This window comes from Saccostrea cucullata, unplaced genomic scaffold (genome assembly GCF_032062105.1).
Source record: "Saccostrea cucullata isolate Sc308-1 unplaced genomic scaffold, CSIRO_AGI_Scuc_v1 ctg3804, whole genome shotgun sequence".
Taxonomy (NCBI): Eukaryota; Metazoa; Mollusca; class Bivalvia; order Ostreida; family Ostreidae; genus Saccostrea; species Saccostrea cuccullata.
Window position 1 is genome coordinate 65,674 of NW_026939504.1, and position 14,798 is coordinate 80,471.

The 14,798-nt window shown below is 33.8% G+C and overlaps 1 protein-coding gene across 1 annotated transcript in view; it reads right to left on the reverse strand.

The window, feature by feature from the left end:
• LOC134253117 (ubiquitin carboxyl-terminal hydrolase 15-like) overlaps positions 1 to 14,542 on the reverse strand; it is a 73,182-nt gene extending 58,640 nt beyond the window's left edge. The window contains exons 1-2 of the mRNA XM_062735627.1: positions 14,394 to 14,542; positions 4,823 to 4,932 (exon numbers count right to left, since the gene is read on the reverse strand). Of these exons, the coding sequence (XP_062591611.1) occupies positions 4,823 to 4,932; positions 14,394 to 14,400 (117 nt within the window). The 5' untranslated portion in view covers positions 14,401 to 14,542. The remainder of the gene's footprint in view (positions 1 to 4,822; positions 4,933 to 14,393) is intronic.
• Between the last annotated feature and the right edge of the window lie 256 nt (positions 14,543 to 14,798).

Consider the following 14,798-nt stretch of genomic DNA (forward strand, 5'->3'; position numbering starts at 1 on the left):
ATAGAGAAATCGAAAAACAAAAACCGATGTGCACAACTTCAATCCTTCTGTTATCTAAAACCAGTAAAATTTCTGCTCCAGCTCTAGTGGTCTCTGAGCCTTTGTCTGGAAATGAAAGGCTATAATTTTTCGTTTAAAGGGAAATAACTCAAAACCGGAAGTGACTTTTTGAAATTATCGACAGCATTCTGATAGAGTTTATTACCGTCTATAATGCCTGAAAATTTGAACAAAATCCATTGAAAAATGAGCGAGATACGAGGCCTCAAAGTTGGCGTCTAGGAAGAAAAAAAAAAAAAGAATAATAAGAATAATCTTAGAAGGTCTTCCAATGGAAACGGAAGACCTTAATAAGTCATAATAATTTTTAAGGTTTTAATTCATTTGCTGACTTAAACCTATTTTAAATTATTTTAGTAACAGTACACACAGTAAAAGTCTAATTGCAATGATTTATAATTATTTAGTCAGAAAAGTCACATTTCACTCTTTTAATATTTATTATTTTTTGTGTTTTGTATTGTAAAGAAAACGTATTTCATCATTCAATGTTCATTAATTAATACGAGGTTTTAAGTATCTGAAATATAAATGTTCACATGCATGTATATGAGAGCTTACCGTACACTTACATGTACATGTGCAGTTGTAGCAGATTCATCTTCTGTTGACACAGTTTACATGTATTGAAGCAGAGCACTATTATATTAATATTTATTTAGATTTCTACTCAGAAATTTGATTTTCTTTCGACGTGTAGTTGTTTCCTAAGATTTGAATATTTAATTGCGACCGCAGATTGTAAGCTTTAGACATTAAATACAAATATTTAATTTACAGCGTAAATTTCTTCTGTGAAATAACTAAGTTAGTACTTGTAGATAAATGTTTTAGGTACAAATGTATTTTTGTTTTCATTAATAACAAAATAAATTTATTTATAGTGTTTTATAAATATATAATAGTACTGTACAGCAGGAAATTAACTTGCGGAGTTAATATTTGCTATATTCGCGGAAAAAGAAATTCCGCGAATTCAACATACAGTGAATAATTCTTTAAAAGATTTATAAGCCTTAGAATAAATTTAAATTTTATTATTATCTGTGATTAGATGTACACTGTCTTTACAATTATGCGAGTGTACACGTAGCTGTTGGTGTTTTTAAAGCTTATTAATTGTTCAGTTATTTTCTATAGCTAATGATTAATCTAGTAGACGTGCGATGTAATTATTTAATAAAACCTACTTGTTTAATTTTACCCGTGCGTATCACTCAGACATTACCTTTAATCAAGGCACTTACGTGGTAAACAGGGTAACAACAATTAATTAATTTCAATTAGATGAATAAAAGTTCAACATTTTGACTACGGTATTTTTTTTTTCTGATTTGGACCATGAAATAAAAAAAAATCTGAATGCGTAACATTATTTTGACTTCAAATCGAATCAGTCCGGTGTTTTAATTCAATCGGGATCAAAATCGACACAATATTGACTTTCCTGTCTGATATGCGCGATATACATGTACAGACTTTCGTAAGATAGAGACAGGAAATATCAGTTCACACAATATATACCTAAAGAAAAATGCTTGCAAGTACTATTAAAGAAATTTATGATTTTCGTTTCCGCGAATTCAAACGACCGCGATTTGCTGAAAACTGAACAAATCGCGATCTTTTCCGACCGAGATTTTAACCTGCTATACAGTATACCAGTGAGAAACAGCACAAATCTATGGGATTTTTGTGCAACCATTACATGTATGTTCAAATACCCGTAATTAAACGATTCATAGATCAACCTTAAGATAGGAATTTCGACATTTTCAATAATAATCTCAAATCTCCACCTTTGAGTTGAAATTTAAAACAAGAGGCCCATGGGCCACATCGCTCACCTGAGCACATTGTGTAGGAAATAAAAGCAGAAATCACTGGAGTATTGAGAAGTTTACAAGGGGGTGGGGGTCTGGAATTTTAAACTTCCATCTACTTGATGATGCTTCCATACAACAAATGCCTTTGCTGTTTTTGAGTAGATGAACTTTTTCCAATTTATTCATTTGGACCCCCCCCATCTTGTGGCCCAGCCCTACCCCTGGGAGCCCTTATTTGAACTAGTTTGACGTTTTACTACCTGAGGATGCCTTCATATCAATATGATTAAACATGGCTTTTCTTTTTCTTGGGCAAAAAATTTTCCTTGATATTTCTGGGCAAAACTTTGATCCCCAATGGTGGCCAACCCTACCCAACCCCTGCTTCCCGTTAATGACTTGAACACACTTGAATCAACACTACGTGAGGATGCTTACATAAAGATATGACCAATCATGGCTTTGTGGTTCTTAAAAAACAAGAGGCCCATAAGTTTCATCTTTCCTGGCACAGTGGTTCTTGAGAAGAAGATTTTTAAAATATGCCACCAAATTTTCATTAATACCCAATTATCTCCCCTTGAATGAGGGCGTGGCCCTTCATTTGAACAAACTTGAATCCCCTTCACCCAAGGATACTTTGTGGCAAGTTTGGTTGATATTGGCCCAGCGGTTCTTGAGAAGAAGTCGAAAATGTGAAAAGTTTACAGACAGACGGACAGACAGACGGACGCCGGACAAAATGCATACATGCCAACTTTTGAAAATTTTCTTGGGGGAGATTGCGCGTAACGACATTTTTAAAAGTTCCTAATTCGTGGCGTTTTGTCGTGAAATAATTTTTTATAGGTTGTGTTTTCTAAATTATCAATCTACTACCTTAATTATATCATATATTATTACTACTTCAAAAAGTGTTTTCTTCTCTATCAACTTAAAGAAAAGCACAAATACAATATCATTTAAATTTAAAAAATAAAGACAATTTTATTCAAAATAATTTAATATGTTAATATTAAGATAAACAATATACCCTCTCTCTTGAAGAATGTGATACACAAAGTTAACATATTATTACATGAATAAGGATGTTAAACTTTACAAATAAGCTGAACTGTTCATTGTCTTTTGGTAAATTACAAAGTTGATAAGGCTACTGTTATACAAAATATTATTAAATTATTTTTTTCTTAATCAGAGGGAATATTAAGTCATTTTAACTTTTCAATCAAAGTCTGCAAAAGGCATGGTCTTTTCCTTTCTTTTTTAATTTGATCACTGGGCAGTCCTAATGGTTTTTACTTGTAGGCACATTTTTTCCATGTTGGATTTGGGCAGTGTCTTTTCCATGAAGTAAATAATAATTTAATGAAGAATGCAATATTCCAAAACTTGAACACCTTTTATAAACGGTTTATAGTATATTGTCCGAATGTCGAAGTTTGCTATAAAGTGTGAACTCTCACAAGTTTGTCAGTTTGTATCCAGTGTCGTGTGTATTTCTAAAATTTCCACATCTGGCATAATTGTCTTGGTTAAAATACACTGTTAATGAGGTTCAGGAGCAATAAAAACCTCTATAATGACTGGTAGCACAGTTGACACCTTGTTGATTACCTGTTATCAGCGGCAATAAACAGATATCCTACCGATAAACATTGAAACAGCCATGTTTTCTGCACACGGAAATACTGTATTATTCAAAGCGAATCGGTAAAAATTCCGGATTTTCGAAATATCGGTAGAAAAGGGAGAAAAAAATTAATCGGTAGACAAGCGGTAGACAGGGTTAAAAATCAGTAGACTCCCAAAAAAATCGGGAAAGTTGGCATGTATGAAAATGTGATCAGAAAAGCTCTCTTGAGCTTTCAGCTCAGGTGAGCTAAAAAAGTTTAAAGAAAAATTCCGATGTATTCATTCCTATGGAAAACTTTAATCGTCCATTGTGGCCCCGCCCTACCCTTGGGAGTCATGATTTGAACAAACTTGAATCTACTGGTACACTACCTGAGGATGTTTTCAAATAAGTTTCATCTTTCCTGGCCCAGTGGTTCTTGAGAAGAAGATTTTCAAAGATTTTTCCTATATATTCCTATGTAAGTCTTTGATCGTCAATTGTGGCCCTGCCCTACCCTTGGGGGGTCATGATTTGAACAAAATTGAATCTACACTACCTGAGGATGCTTCCATATTCGTTTCACCTTTACTGGCACAGTGGTTCTTGAAAAGAAGATTGGTCAAAGATTTTTCCTATATATTCCTGTGTAAAACTTTGTCAATTGTGGCCCAGCCCTATCCCCGGGGGTCATGATTTGAACAAATTTGAATTTACACTAATGTTTCCACATAAGTTTCATCCTTCCTGGTCCTGTGGTTCTGGAGAAGAAGATTTTCAAAGATTTTTTCTATATATTCCTATGTAAAATCTTTGATCATCAGTTATGGCTCAACCCTAATCCCTGGGGGGTCATGATTTGAACAAACATGAATCAACACTACCTGATCATGCTTCCATATGAGTTTCATCTTTTCTGGCACAGTGGTTCTTGAGAAGAAGATTTTGAAAGATTTTTCCTATATATTCTTTTGTAAAACTTTGATTTTCAATTGTGGCCTCACCCTATTCCCTGGGGTCATGATTTGAACAAAACTGAATCTACACTACCTGAGGATGCTTCCATATAAGTTTCATTTTTACTGGCCCAGTGATTCTGGAGAAGAAGATTATCAAAGATTTTTCCTATATATTCCTATGTAAAACTTTGATTGTCAATTGTGGCCCCGCCCTATCCTCGGGGGTCATGATTTGAACAAAACTGAATATAGTCAAATAAAATTTCGTGAGGGATTTAATTTCCTTGATAATTGTTAACAAGGAAATAAATGAAATTTAACCCCCCACGAATATTTCTGCTTTCACAGTATATAAGAAATACCTGGCCCTGAGTTAGTCCATACCACTGGATAATTTTCTCCCAGCCTTCTTTAGGTATTAAAATATAATCAAGTTCATCAATTAAATGGTCTTTTAATTCCTGTGTGCCTTCTGCAATATAAAAAAATAAATTGCATTTCATTCTTATTTTCAGTTTGGCAATAAACATGATAAAACAAACACTGAGGTCCAAGCACACAAATGTGAAAAATTACAGCAAAACTCAATTAGTAGGAAAACTGATATTGCAAATTCATGGATATAGCCAAGTTATCTTGGATCCCCAGATTTATAAATTTAACTAATTCCTTATATGGATTTAACGAAATACTGATATCGCAAAGTAATTTCATAGGTCCAAGTGACTTTGTTATAACCGAGTTTTACTGTATTTCAGAATCAAACACTGAAATTTAGGAAAAATACCCTATACTGCCATCAAATAAGATGGAGGCCAAGTTGCTCACCTGGCACATTGGTTAGAAAAATAAAAGTACTGAAAGTACTGATGGGATTTGATTTTAATGACGATTTCATGCAAGAGGCCTAAGGGCCTTGAATCACTCTTCTGATAAATTGTATCATCTATCACTTATATTTGAAGCCTCTAGGCATTTTGTTAAATAACGCCTTGAAATTCCAAAAGTGGGTCATCATGACATACATTTTGGTTAAAACACTCTGAGAGCCCAGGATAATCAACTAACAAAAAGTGATGATATTAAGCCTCTTATTATCTGAAATATTAAGATATAGCCATGACATTTCAAAAAGTAGGCCATGGTAACCTACTTTTTGGTAAACTTACTCTGGTTACTAAAAAGGAACCAACATGATGATAATATATGTTGTACAGTCCCTGAAACATTCTACTTTCTCACCTGAATGGTGAACGAATGCAGAGCGAACAGTGAGTGAATGATATATGAATGCTTAACACAATTTGGTGAATGAAGTGTCAAGGGAGAACGGTGAGTGAACGCAGAACGCGAACGGAGCGCAAAGTGAACGGTGAACGCAACATGAACGATTTATTTGGAATGCCTCCGATCTATTCCTTGCATTGAAACTATTCTGTTGTATTCTAATGATAGGTGCTAAAATATAAATAAACAATCAATAGATAAATAAATAAATAATTTTAAAAAATTTCTGCGTATACGTATGATGTTTAAACTCAGTATTTCAATAATAGGATTTCTATTGCCGTAAAACATGTGTAACTGTTACCAAACATGTGTAATATAAAACATTAATCTGCTAATAAAATAAATATGCTTATTCTTTTAACTAATAAAATAATGTGAACTTCAGAAGAGAAAACTACTTCGTAAAGAATGAATTAATTACATTGTACCACAGTTGTAAAAACCATATATTATATATTTCCGAGCAAAGGCCATTCCGTGTAAACGTCTGTTGACGTATTGCATAAATACACTTGTATTTTAAAATTTTAATGCAATAATATTATATCTATGTGTCATTTTTAAGCGCTAAGCGCATGCGCAAAGCGCTTCTTAGGTAGGCATCGAAAATTTCCATGGTCTTTTATCAGCGCCCCCTATCGATTATGTTTATCTTTTATCAAAGCCCGCTACCGAGCCTATGTTTTTTTAAACATGTTTGATAACAGAAAATATCTAGGTCATTTTTCGATTGATAATTCTTTTCACCGATGAATTGATAATACTATATCAACAATTGTATTAAGTGCATGTTTATTGTTCGTCAATTATCATACAATTTCCTCTTACAGAAAAAGATAATCATTCTGTGTACATGTGTTTTAATAAATGACGAAATTTTCAATCCCTGGTCGGATTCTGCTTGTGTGTAGACTGTGTAAACTCATTGAAACTGTAGGGAGCGTAAGTATAAAATGTGTAGGAAAACCCGAACCAGGTTGGAGATTTCTAAACTGAAAACCAGGATTGTTTAATTTTTATTAATCAGAATTCGTATTCATATGATCTAATTAAGAAAAAAAGTTTTGTCTGCCATGGTAACTTCTCGGCAAAACAAAAACGTGTTTCTCCGAGCTCGCTTGATGGGTTTGACAAAGTTCTCCATCGCATGTGTGTATAGACCAAGGCAAACTGATCTTGTGTACACGTTTGTTTGGAGACTGGGCGACCGTAATGCTACGGACTCACGAAATTTACACCAGTTCCATAAGCAGACAGTGCAGTTTTTTTTTAAAATCAATAATAAACACTGTTAAACATGTTAAATCTAAAAGTCGAATATCTTAATTGGATATGGGGTAACCCATATCTATTCTTGTTTAAAATAAATGTTGTATATTATGTTCGATTTTGAGGAGTGATACAGCCCTAAGCTTACGAAATACACTGAGCAAGTTATGTAACACTACCAAGTCGTCTAAAAATATACAACTGGAAATCCCCGACCCTCTGTCGGCTACCTTTCGTGTGTATGGAAATCTTGTGTTTGTGGATATATAATGGCGGGTCTTATCTCTGAACAATATTATGCATAATTTCAAAGTCTCATTAAAATTTCAATGAGAATTTAAAAATCAGATTGGAATCTATTAGTAGTACATGTACAATTCCATTAAAAAATATTTAACTTGGTTCTATATATAGTTTGAATCTTCATTTTGTATATTCATTTCCTAATTTTTCACGACATCTTCTGGGCCTTTATTTCAAACAATGTAAATACAAACAGACAGAGGGCTATCAATGATAATGATTTCACAGAATCTCATTATCCATTAGTAGCACAAATTTTAAACTAAAAAATACTCACGAATTTTATTATTATATATATTTTTATTTCTAATTAGAAGAGTAATTAAATTAACATTTTTATTTTAAAAACAAATATTTACGAATCAGCTTCAAATATTACACGAGAAAAAGAATGGTCATACGTTTTTAATTTTCGGTACAAATATATTATAATTCATGTGCGTGAGAGTCAGACATGAAGGATAAATGTGAAATATTGCAAAAAAAATATATTGTTTTGTTATTCAACTGAACCATATTCAATACAAAATTTAAAAGTTCAATTTTTATTCATTATTTGTATACCTAGTAACTTTTATTGATTGCGTGTATATATTACTAGTTCCCATGCTAGAATTTTTTTATTTTGTAAAACCGTTTATATAAAAAATATAACTTTATAAATATCTATGAAGAGGAGAAAAATTAAAATAACTAAAAACAGTTCAAACAAAATATTAAACCATTTTAAAAGTCTTTTATTCACAATCCTAATAATACCTAATAATATAAAAATAATATCTCATTTCTCCCTGTGCACTTTCAAACACAACTGATTGATCACCTATGCGGCCGATAATAACGAAAAAAGGCACGGTCGCCGACAGTCAGTTTTGAATTTCAGTAAGAACGAATAATATTCTTGAGAGCAGAATGATTTATTGTTCAAAATTTCACTAGAAGGTTTTGTGTTCTCCACTTTACGTTCAAGATAAGGATATCAGCAACATCTTAAGCATTCAAAATTCCCCCCCCCCCCCCAAAAAAAAGCTTTCCAGCTAATGTAGAGCAAAATACATAATCTGAAATCAGATGAGTCAGAAGAGAAAAGTCGGACTGTAAAATTGATATAAATTTGATTTTATCGCAGAAACCTGGACCCACAATGCAACACTAGTAATCTTGTTCTCCGGAATGTAACTATGGTGCGGAAAACAAAGAAGGTTATAAAAGTAACTCACTTGCTTTAAAAAAATGCACAGAGATTATAAGTAAATTAGATTCTCTTTGTTTTGTTTTGTTTTTTTTTTGCATATTTAAAGACTTTGTTGTAGTAATACAACTTACATTCGATGTTATTTAATGTAACAGTCAATGCAATCAAGAGCTGGGTTTATTTCAATTTAACAACTGAGTTTGCCGCCCCCCCCCCCCTTTACAGCTGCCCCGTCAAAATATTACATTACTTATTCCAATGCAGTAAGAAATTTAAATTCTGATGAATTTCAAATTCAACCCATGCTTAGCGCTTTCCAGTACTTTCAGTACTTTGATTATTTTTTATGATGATTTTTAGCCGGGCTTATTGCTCAAGAGCAACTGCCGGCTTATGTGATCCTGTTCAAGGCAGGATGTTAACCCCATAGTCGCCATTTCAAAGTTATGTGCAAAAATATAGTTCTTACTCTCAACCGCTTTTGAGATAATACAAACGCTAAATAAAGCAATAAAAATAAAACGAAGTTTTATCTATATAAAATAAACATTAGTAGTAATGACTTTGAAAACTTCATAAGTCAAAGAACATAGTTCATTAGCGTAAGGATTTTTGATAATCAGTGTTACCGTAGTTCTCTACAAATACGAGGTAAAGCAGGAGGGGGAACCAGACTGGCCTGTTTGTTTACATTCAGCTGCGGTACCAGATTAATTCTGATTCTGACAAAATCGGACCGTGGTATTAGGATTGAAAAACTCACTGTCAGTATCTTATTTATATTGATAGTTTTAAAATAATTTTTTCATCAGAATATAAACGTGATTCATGTAAGAAATCCATTCTACTTTGTAAATGAGCCCGGCTCTCTGTACTTCTGAGTACTTTGATTTAGTAAAGTTCTACATGTACATGTAGACATTCATAGACATTTTCCGGCCTTGATTATACTCAGACAAGATAATGGAAAGAGGCATTCAAATTATTTGTAATAGATTAGATTTTCAGAACTAAATAAGTAATATGCTGTCATAGTTTTTATTTAACAGGACAAATGTTAGAGAGAGAGAGAGAGAGATTTAAGCCCCCTCCATTCTCAGATATCTGTTGTATCCAATAACAAGAGGCCCATGGGCCTTATAGGTGACCTGAGAATCATGCAACAACTTTCAAATGATTGAATTAGGTTAATGTTTTAAGGTAGATGCTATGACATTCAAAATTTTGAAAGAGGCTGGCATCATTGTTAATCCTAAACAATAAACTTAGCAATTGCTTAGTTTGGTTACTTAAAGGGGCTGGGTGGTCATGGCCATTTTTAGACTACTTCGATCTCCTTTAGAAGAAGAGCGCCATATAAAGATATACAAAAATAATCAAATTTTAAAATTAATATGTATGAAATTTTCTTTGTCAAATGATAGTTGACAGTTAAAGATATATCTAAAAATTTAAGTTGGTGGTTAATTTGTTGACCCCCAAGCCTCCTTAATACCCATAGGCAGGGTAATCAAATCAAAAGCTTGAAAAGCTTCAATGGCGTCGAACAAGAAAAACAATTTCAAAAGATCTGCAGATAGGTCAAGTGAGTGACTCCGGTAACATAAAAATTAAATTTAAAAAAATAGTCTTAACACTAATACAGTATAGGGCCTTATAGCCTTATGTCCTGGTCCGAATGAGTCAGGGTTCGAATTGACCAGACATCGTCAGAAATGGCCATGCTCTATATCAATCTAATTTCTTTTCAGTCAATCGAAGACCTATGAAGGGTTTCATAAATTATTCTTATTAATTGCCATTGTCAGAGCGTTGTTCTCTTGTATAGTGATTGCATCTTAACTACAACCATAACTCTAATGTTACAAGTACGATCGACTTATGACATGGCGCGGTAAACAAGTGGAGGAAATGGATAAATACAGTAATACTGGCATTACTGGTCAATATCGTCGGTTGTTCGGATAAAATTGGATTGAAGATCGTAAAAGTAAAGCTAAGACTAAGAAATTCAATCTTAATAGTCTTGTTGTATTCGTGTTTATTTTGTAATTATTTTACCGTCTTTAAGATTGTTTGTATTACAGTAATCGGTCCCAAAATGTGATTCATGTCATTCGACGCACCCTCTCTGTAGAAATTCATCCGCAACAACCATAACGTTTTTCTTGCGTAAAAATTCAACATAATATCGATGTTTTGTAGTAGTATTAATTGAAGATACAATTGATTTAATTTTATATTCAAGCTATTATTCATTGTGAACGTTTTAAAAGAAATTGGTTTACAGCTGTTGCTATTTTCTATTGCGGATGCATCCACTGACACATACGGTCGCTAGATGACGATCGTGCAAGTTCGACGCCATAAAAATGCATATCAACTAATCAGTAATATTCAGCAATAATCAGAAGTGCCCCTACCACAAATGAACCCTGATGACCCTAGGTCCACACATTGCACTATTATCAAAAATGTTTGTTTAATACATGTACCAAGGAGCAGATTTCAAACAATTCATTTTCAGTATATACATGTAAGTAAAGCCCCCCCCTGTCTCTATGGTATCCCTGACCCAGGGGCCTGGATATTCACAATTCTGGAAGAAGAGCCTTTGCACATCATTACTATAATAGTTCATCTGCTTATTACCCAGGAGCAGAGAAGAAGATTTTCAAAGAATTAATGTACGTATTTTCACTATAAATTCAATAAAGCCCCGCCCTAACACCAGAACCCCTGACCCTGGGCCCTAAAATTCACAATTTTGGTAGAGGCACTCTTGCTCATCATAACTATGTACTTAATTAGTTTATTTGATACCCAGAAGCAGAAAGAAGATTTTCAAAGAATAAATGCATTTTCACTATATAATCAATGGAGCCCTGCCCTACCACACCAGAACCCCTGACCCTAGACCATAGGGTCATAGAATTCATAATTTTGGTAGAGGCACTCTTGCCCATCATACCTATGTACTTAGTTAGTTTATTTGATACCCAGGAGCAGAGAAGAAGATTTTCAAAGAATTAATGTACATATTTTTACTATAAATTCAATAAAGCCCCGCCCTTACACCAGAACCCCTGACCCTGGGCCATAAAATTCACAATTTTAGTAGAAGCACTCTTGCCCATCATAACTATGTACTTTGTTAATTTATTTGATACCCAGGAGCAGAGAAGAAGATTTTCAAAGAATTGATGCATTTTCACTATATAATCAATGGAGACCTGCCCTAGCACCAGAACCCCTGACCCTGGGGCCTAAAATTCACAATTTTGGTAGAGGCACTCTTGCCCATCATAACTACATGTATGTACTTAGTTTATTTGATACCCAGGAGCAGAGAAGAAACTTTTCAAAGAATTGATGCATTTTCACTATATAATCAATGGAGCCCCGCCCTAACACCAGAATCCCTGATCCTGGGGCCATAAAATTCACAATTTTGGTAGTGGCACTCTTGCTCATTATAACTATGTACTTAGTTAGTTTATTTGATACCCAGGAGCAGAGAAGAAGATTTTCAAAGAATTAATGTACATATTTTTACTATAAATTCAATAAAGCCCCGCCCTTACACCAGAACCCCTGACCCTGGGCCATAAAATTCACAATTTTAGTAGAAGCACTCTTGCCCATCATAACTATGTACTTTGTTAATTTATTTGATACCCAGGAGCAGAGAAGAAGATTTTCAAAGAATTGATGCATTTTCACTATATAATCAATGGAGACCTGCCCTAGCACCAGAACCCCTGACCCTGGGGCCTAAAATTCACAATTTTGGTAGAGGCACTCTTGCCCATCATAACTACATGTATGTACTTAGTTTATTTGATACCCAGGAGCAGAGAAGAAACTTTTCAAAGAATTGATGCATTTTCACTATATAATCAATGGAGCCCCGCCCTATCACCAGAATCCCTGATCCTGGGGCCATGAAATTCACAATTTTGTAAGAGGCACTCTTGCTCATCAGAACTATGTACTTAGTTAGTTTATTTGATACCCAGAAGCAGAGAAGATTTTCAAAGAATTGATGCATTTTCACTATATAATCAATGGAGCCCCGCCCTAGCACTAGAACCCCTGTCCCTGGGGCCATAAATTTCACAATTTTGGTAGAGGACTCAATGCTGATAAGTATCATGCCAACAGTTTGACTGATTGATGTCCAGGAGTAAAGAAGAAGATATTTAAAGATGGCACTAATTTTAGTGGTTTTGGTCCCACCCCCCAGGCCCCAGGGGGGGGGGGGAGGGACCATGAAATTCAAAATTCTTGTTCCCCTTCACCCATAGATGCTATATTCCAAAATTGGTTGAAATTGGTTCAGTGGTTTCAGAGAAGAAGCTGAAAATGTTCAAATGTTAACGCAAGACAAACGACGAACGATGACGGATGAAAACGGATAGCAATAGGTCACCTGAGTTTACTCAGGTGACCTAAAAATTCATATTATTATTTCTTTTCTAAATATTCCAGGCAGTGAAAGTAACCATTCTTTTGAAAATTAACAAATCCATTTGACAGTAATCATCAACTTTTATTATTTTATTATTTTATTATTTTCCTTCATCAACTTCACATGGTTCACACGAGGTCCACGTGCTTGTCCAGTTAATCAAAATCATTCGACACAGTGGAGGTGTGGAAATCTCGTTTCACCGAACATGCCGAAGTCACTTAGTATTTCCAAGAAGTTTTAACATTTTTTCCTATCAGTAATCTATAATTTCTACATCTGATTTTCGCATTTCTGTAGAAAAAATAAATGAATAATGGGAATATATACTTGGAAGTATTAAGTTTGAATTTGAAACATACTCCCTGCCAATTTAAAATACTACTGTCGGCACATGTATATTTTGAAATACTATTGTTTAATGACTGTTTTAAAGTTTGTTTTAAGACTGATTTTCTTGTGTTACAATACACATTAAATATTAATTAAAATATACTGAAAATACTAACTAAGAATATGATTTCGGGAGAAAAGGCGTAGGGGAGGGGGGGGCTCTTAATCATACTGAATGGCAAACATATATTTAGTTACGGTGAAGGAAGGAATTTTCCCTCTCTATTAATAGACTTTATATATGTAAAGTAGAAAAAAAATCATAATGCATTACATCTTAAACAGTTGGTCTTTTTTTTTAATTTAAATTCATGCACACTATCAATTTATCAATTTAATTCGCTCTAAAGATATTTAATTAACTGAATATCTGCAGTACTGTTTATAATTACATGTAGCTGTAACATGTTTTCCTGCATTTTTTAAAAATACATGTCAGAAAATTTTTTTTGTATTCTTGTCTTGTAAAAGACTTGGATTATTATCCATCCATTAACAATTTGTCGTCTTTTACATTACAACAAAATGTTGCCGTGCTTGAAGTATTTGTACATTGACTTATTTAAATTTAATATTTTAGCATCGTTCTACGTACATGTAGGTACTTAATGTATTATTTTCCAGGGAAATTTCATGTATAAAGTAACAGCTAAGCTATAATAATAGAAATATAATAAATACCGTTGATACTTTTTGCAATGAAATAATTATTCTTCAAACACGATATCTTAGTAATTTAATTAAAAAACCTGTAAAACCTTACCATCAAAATGATAAGTCCTTTCACTTCGGAGTTCCGAATGACAATAAAGACTGAACATTAAGTGAACGGTGAACGCAAGATGAACGCAAAGTAAATGGAACGAAGAGTGAATGGTGAATGGTGAACCTGAGCGCACGGTGAACAGTGAACACAAAACTGTGAACGGAGCGCGAACGGTGAATGCACGCTGAACGAACCGTGAGTGAACGGAAAAATGGGAAAGTAGAACGTTTCAGGGACTGTACTTACCTTTCATTAGAGGTGAATTGTCAACTGGCCCTGGGTAGGCACCCTGCTCTCCAACACTACTTAGGTCCCACTGATCATAGCCTACATACTTTTTCCACTGTTTGAACCATTTTGCATCAATAAGATACCTAGGAGAATTTATTTATACTTGTAAATTTTTATTTAACATAAAAATTGCAAATAATCATAAAAGTTAATCACATCTAACCTCACCTTCTTATTTTCTGAGTGAATTGGAACAAATGCAGTAACCCAGTTATAAACTAGATGCTGTCATGAGACAGTAATACCCGCACTAAGGTGTTTGCCTCTAAATGCACACTCCTTCAAATTGGGCTTTAGCAAGGAAAAAGTCAATATAATTCAATAATTTACATAATACATGTATTCATCAAATTGAGCTTA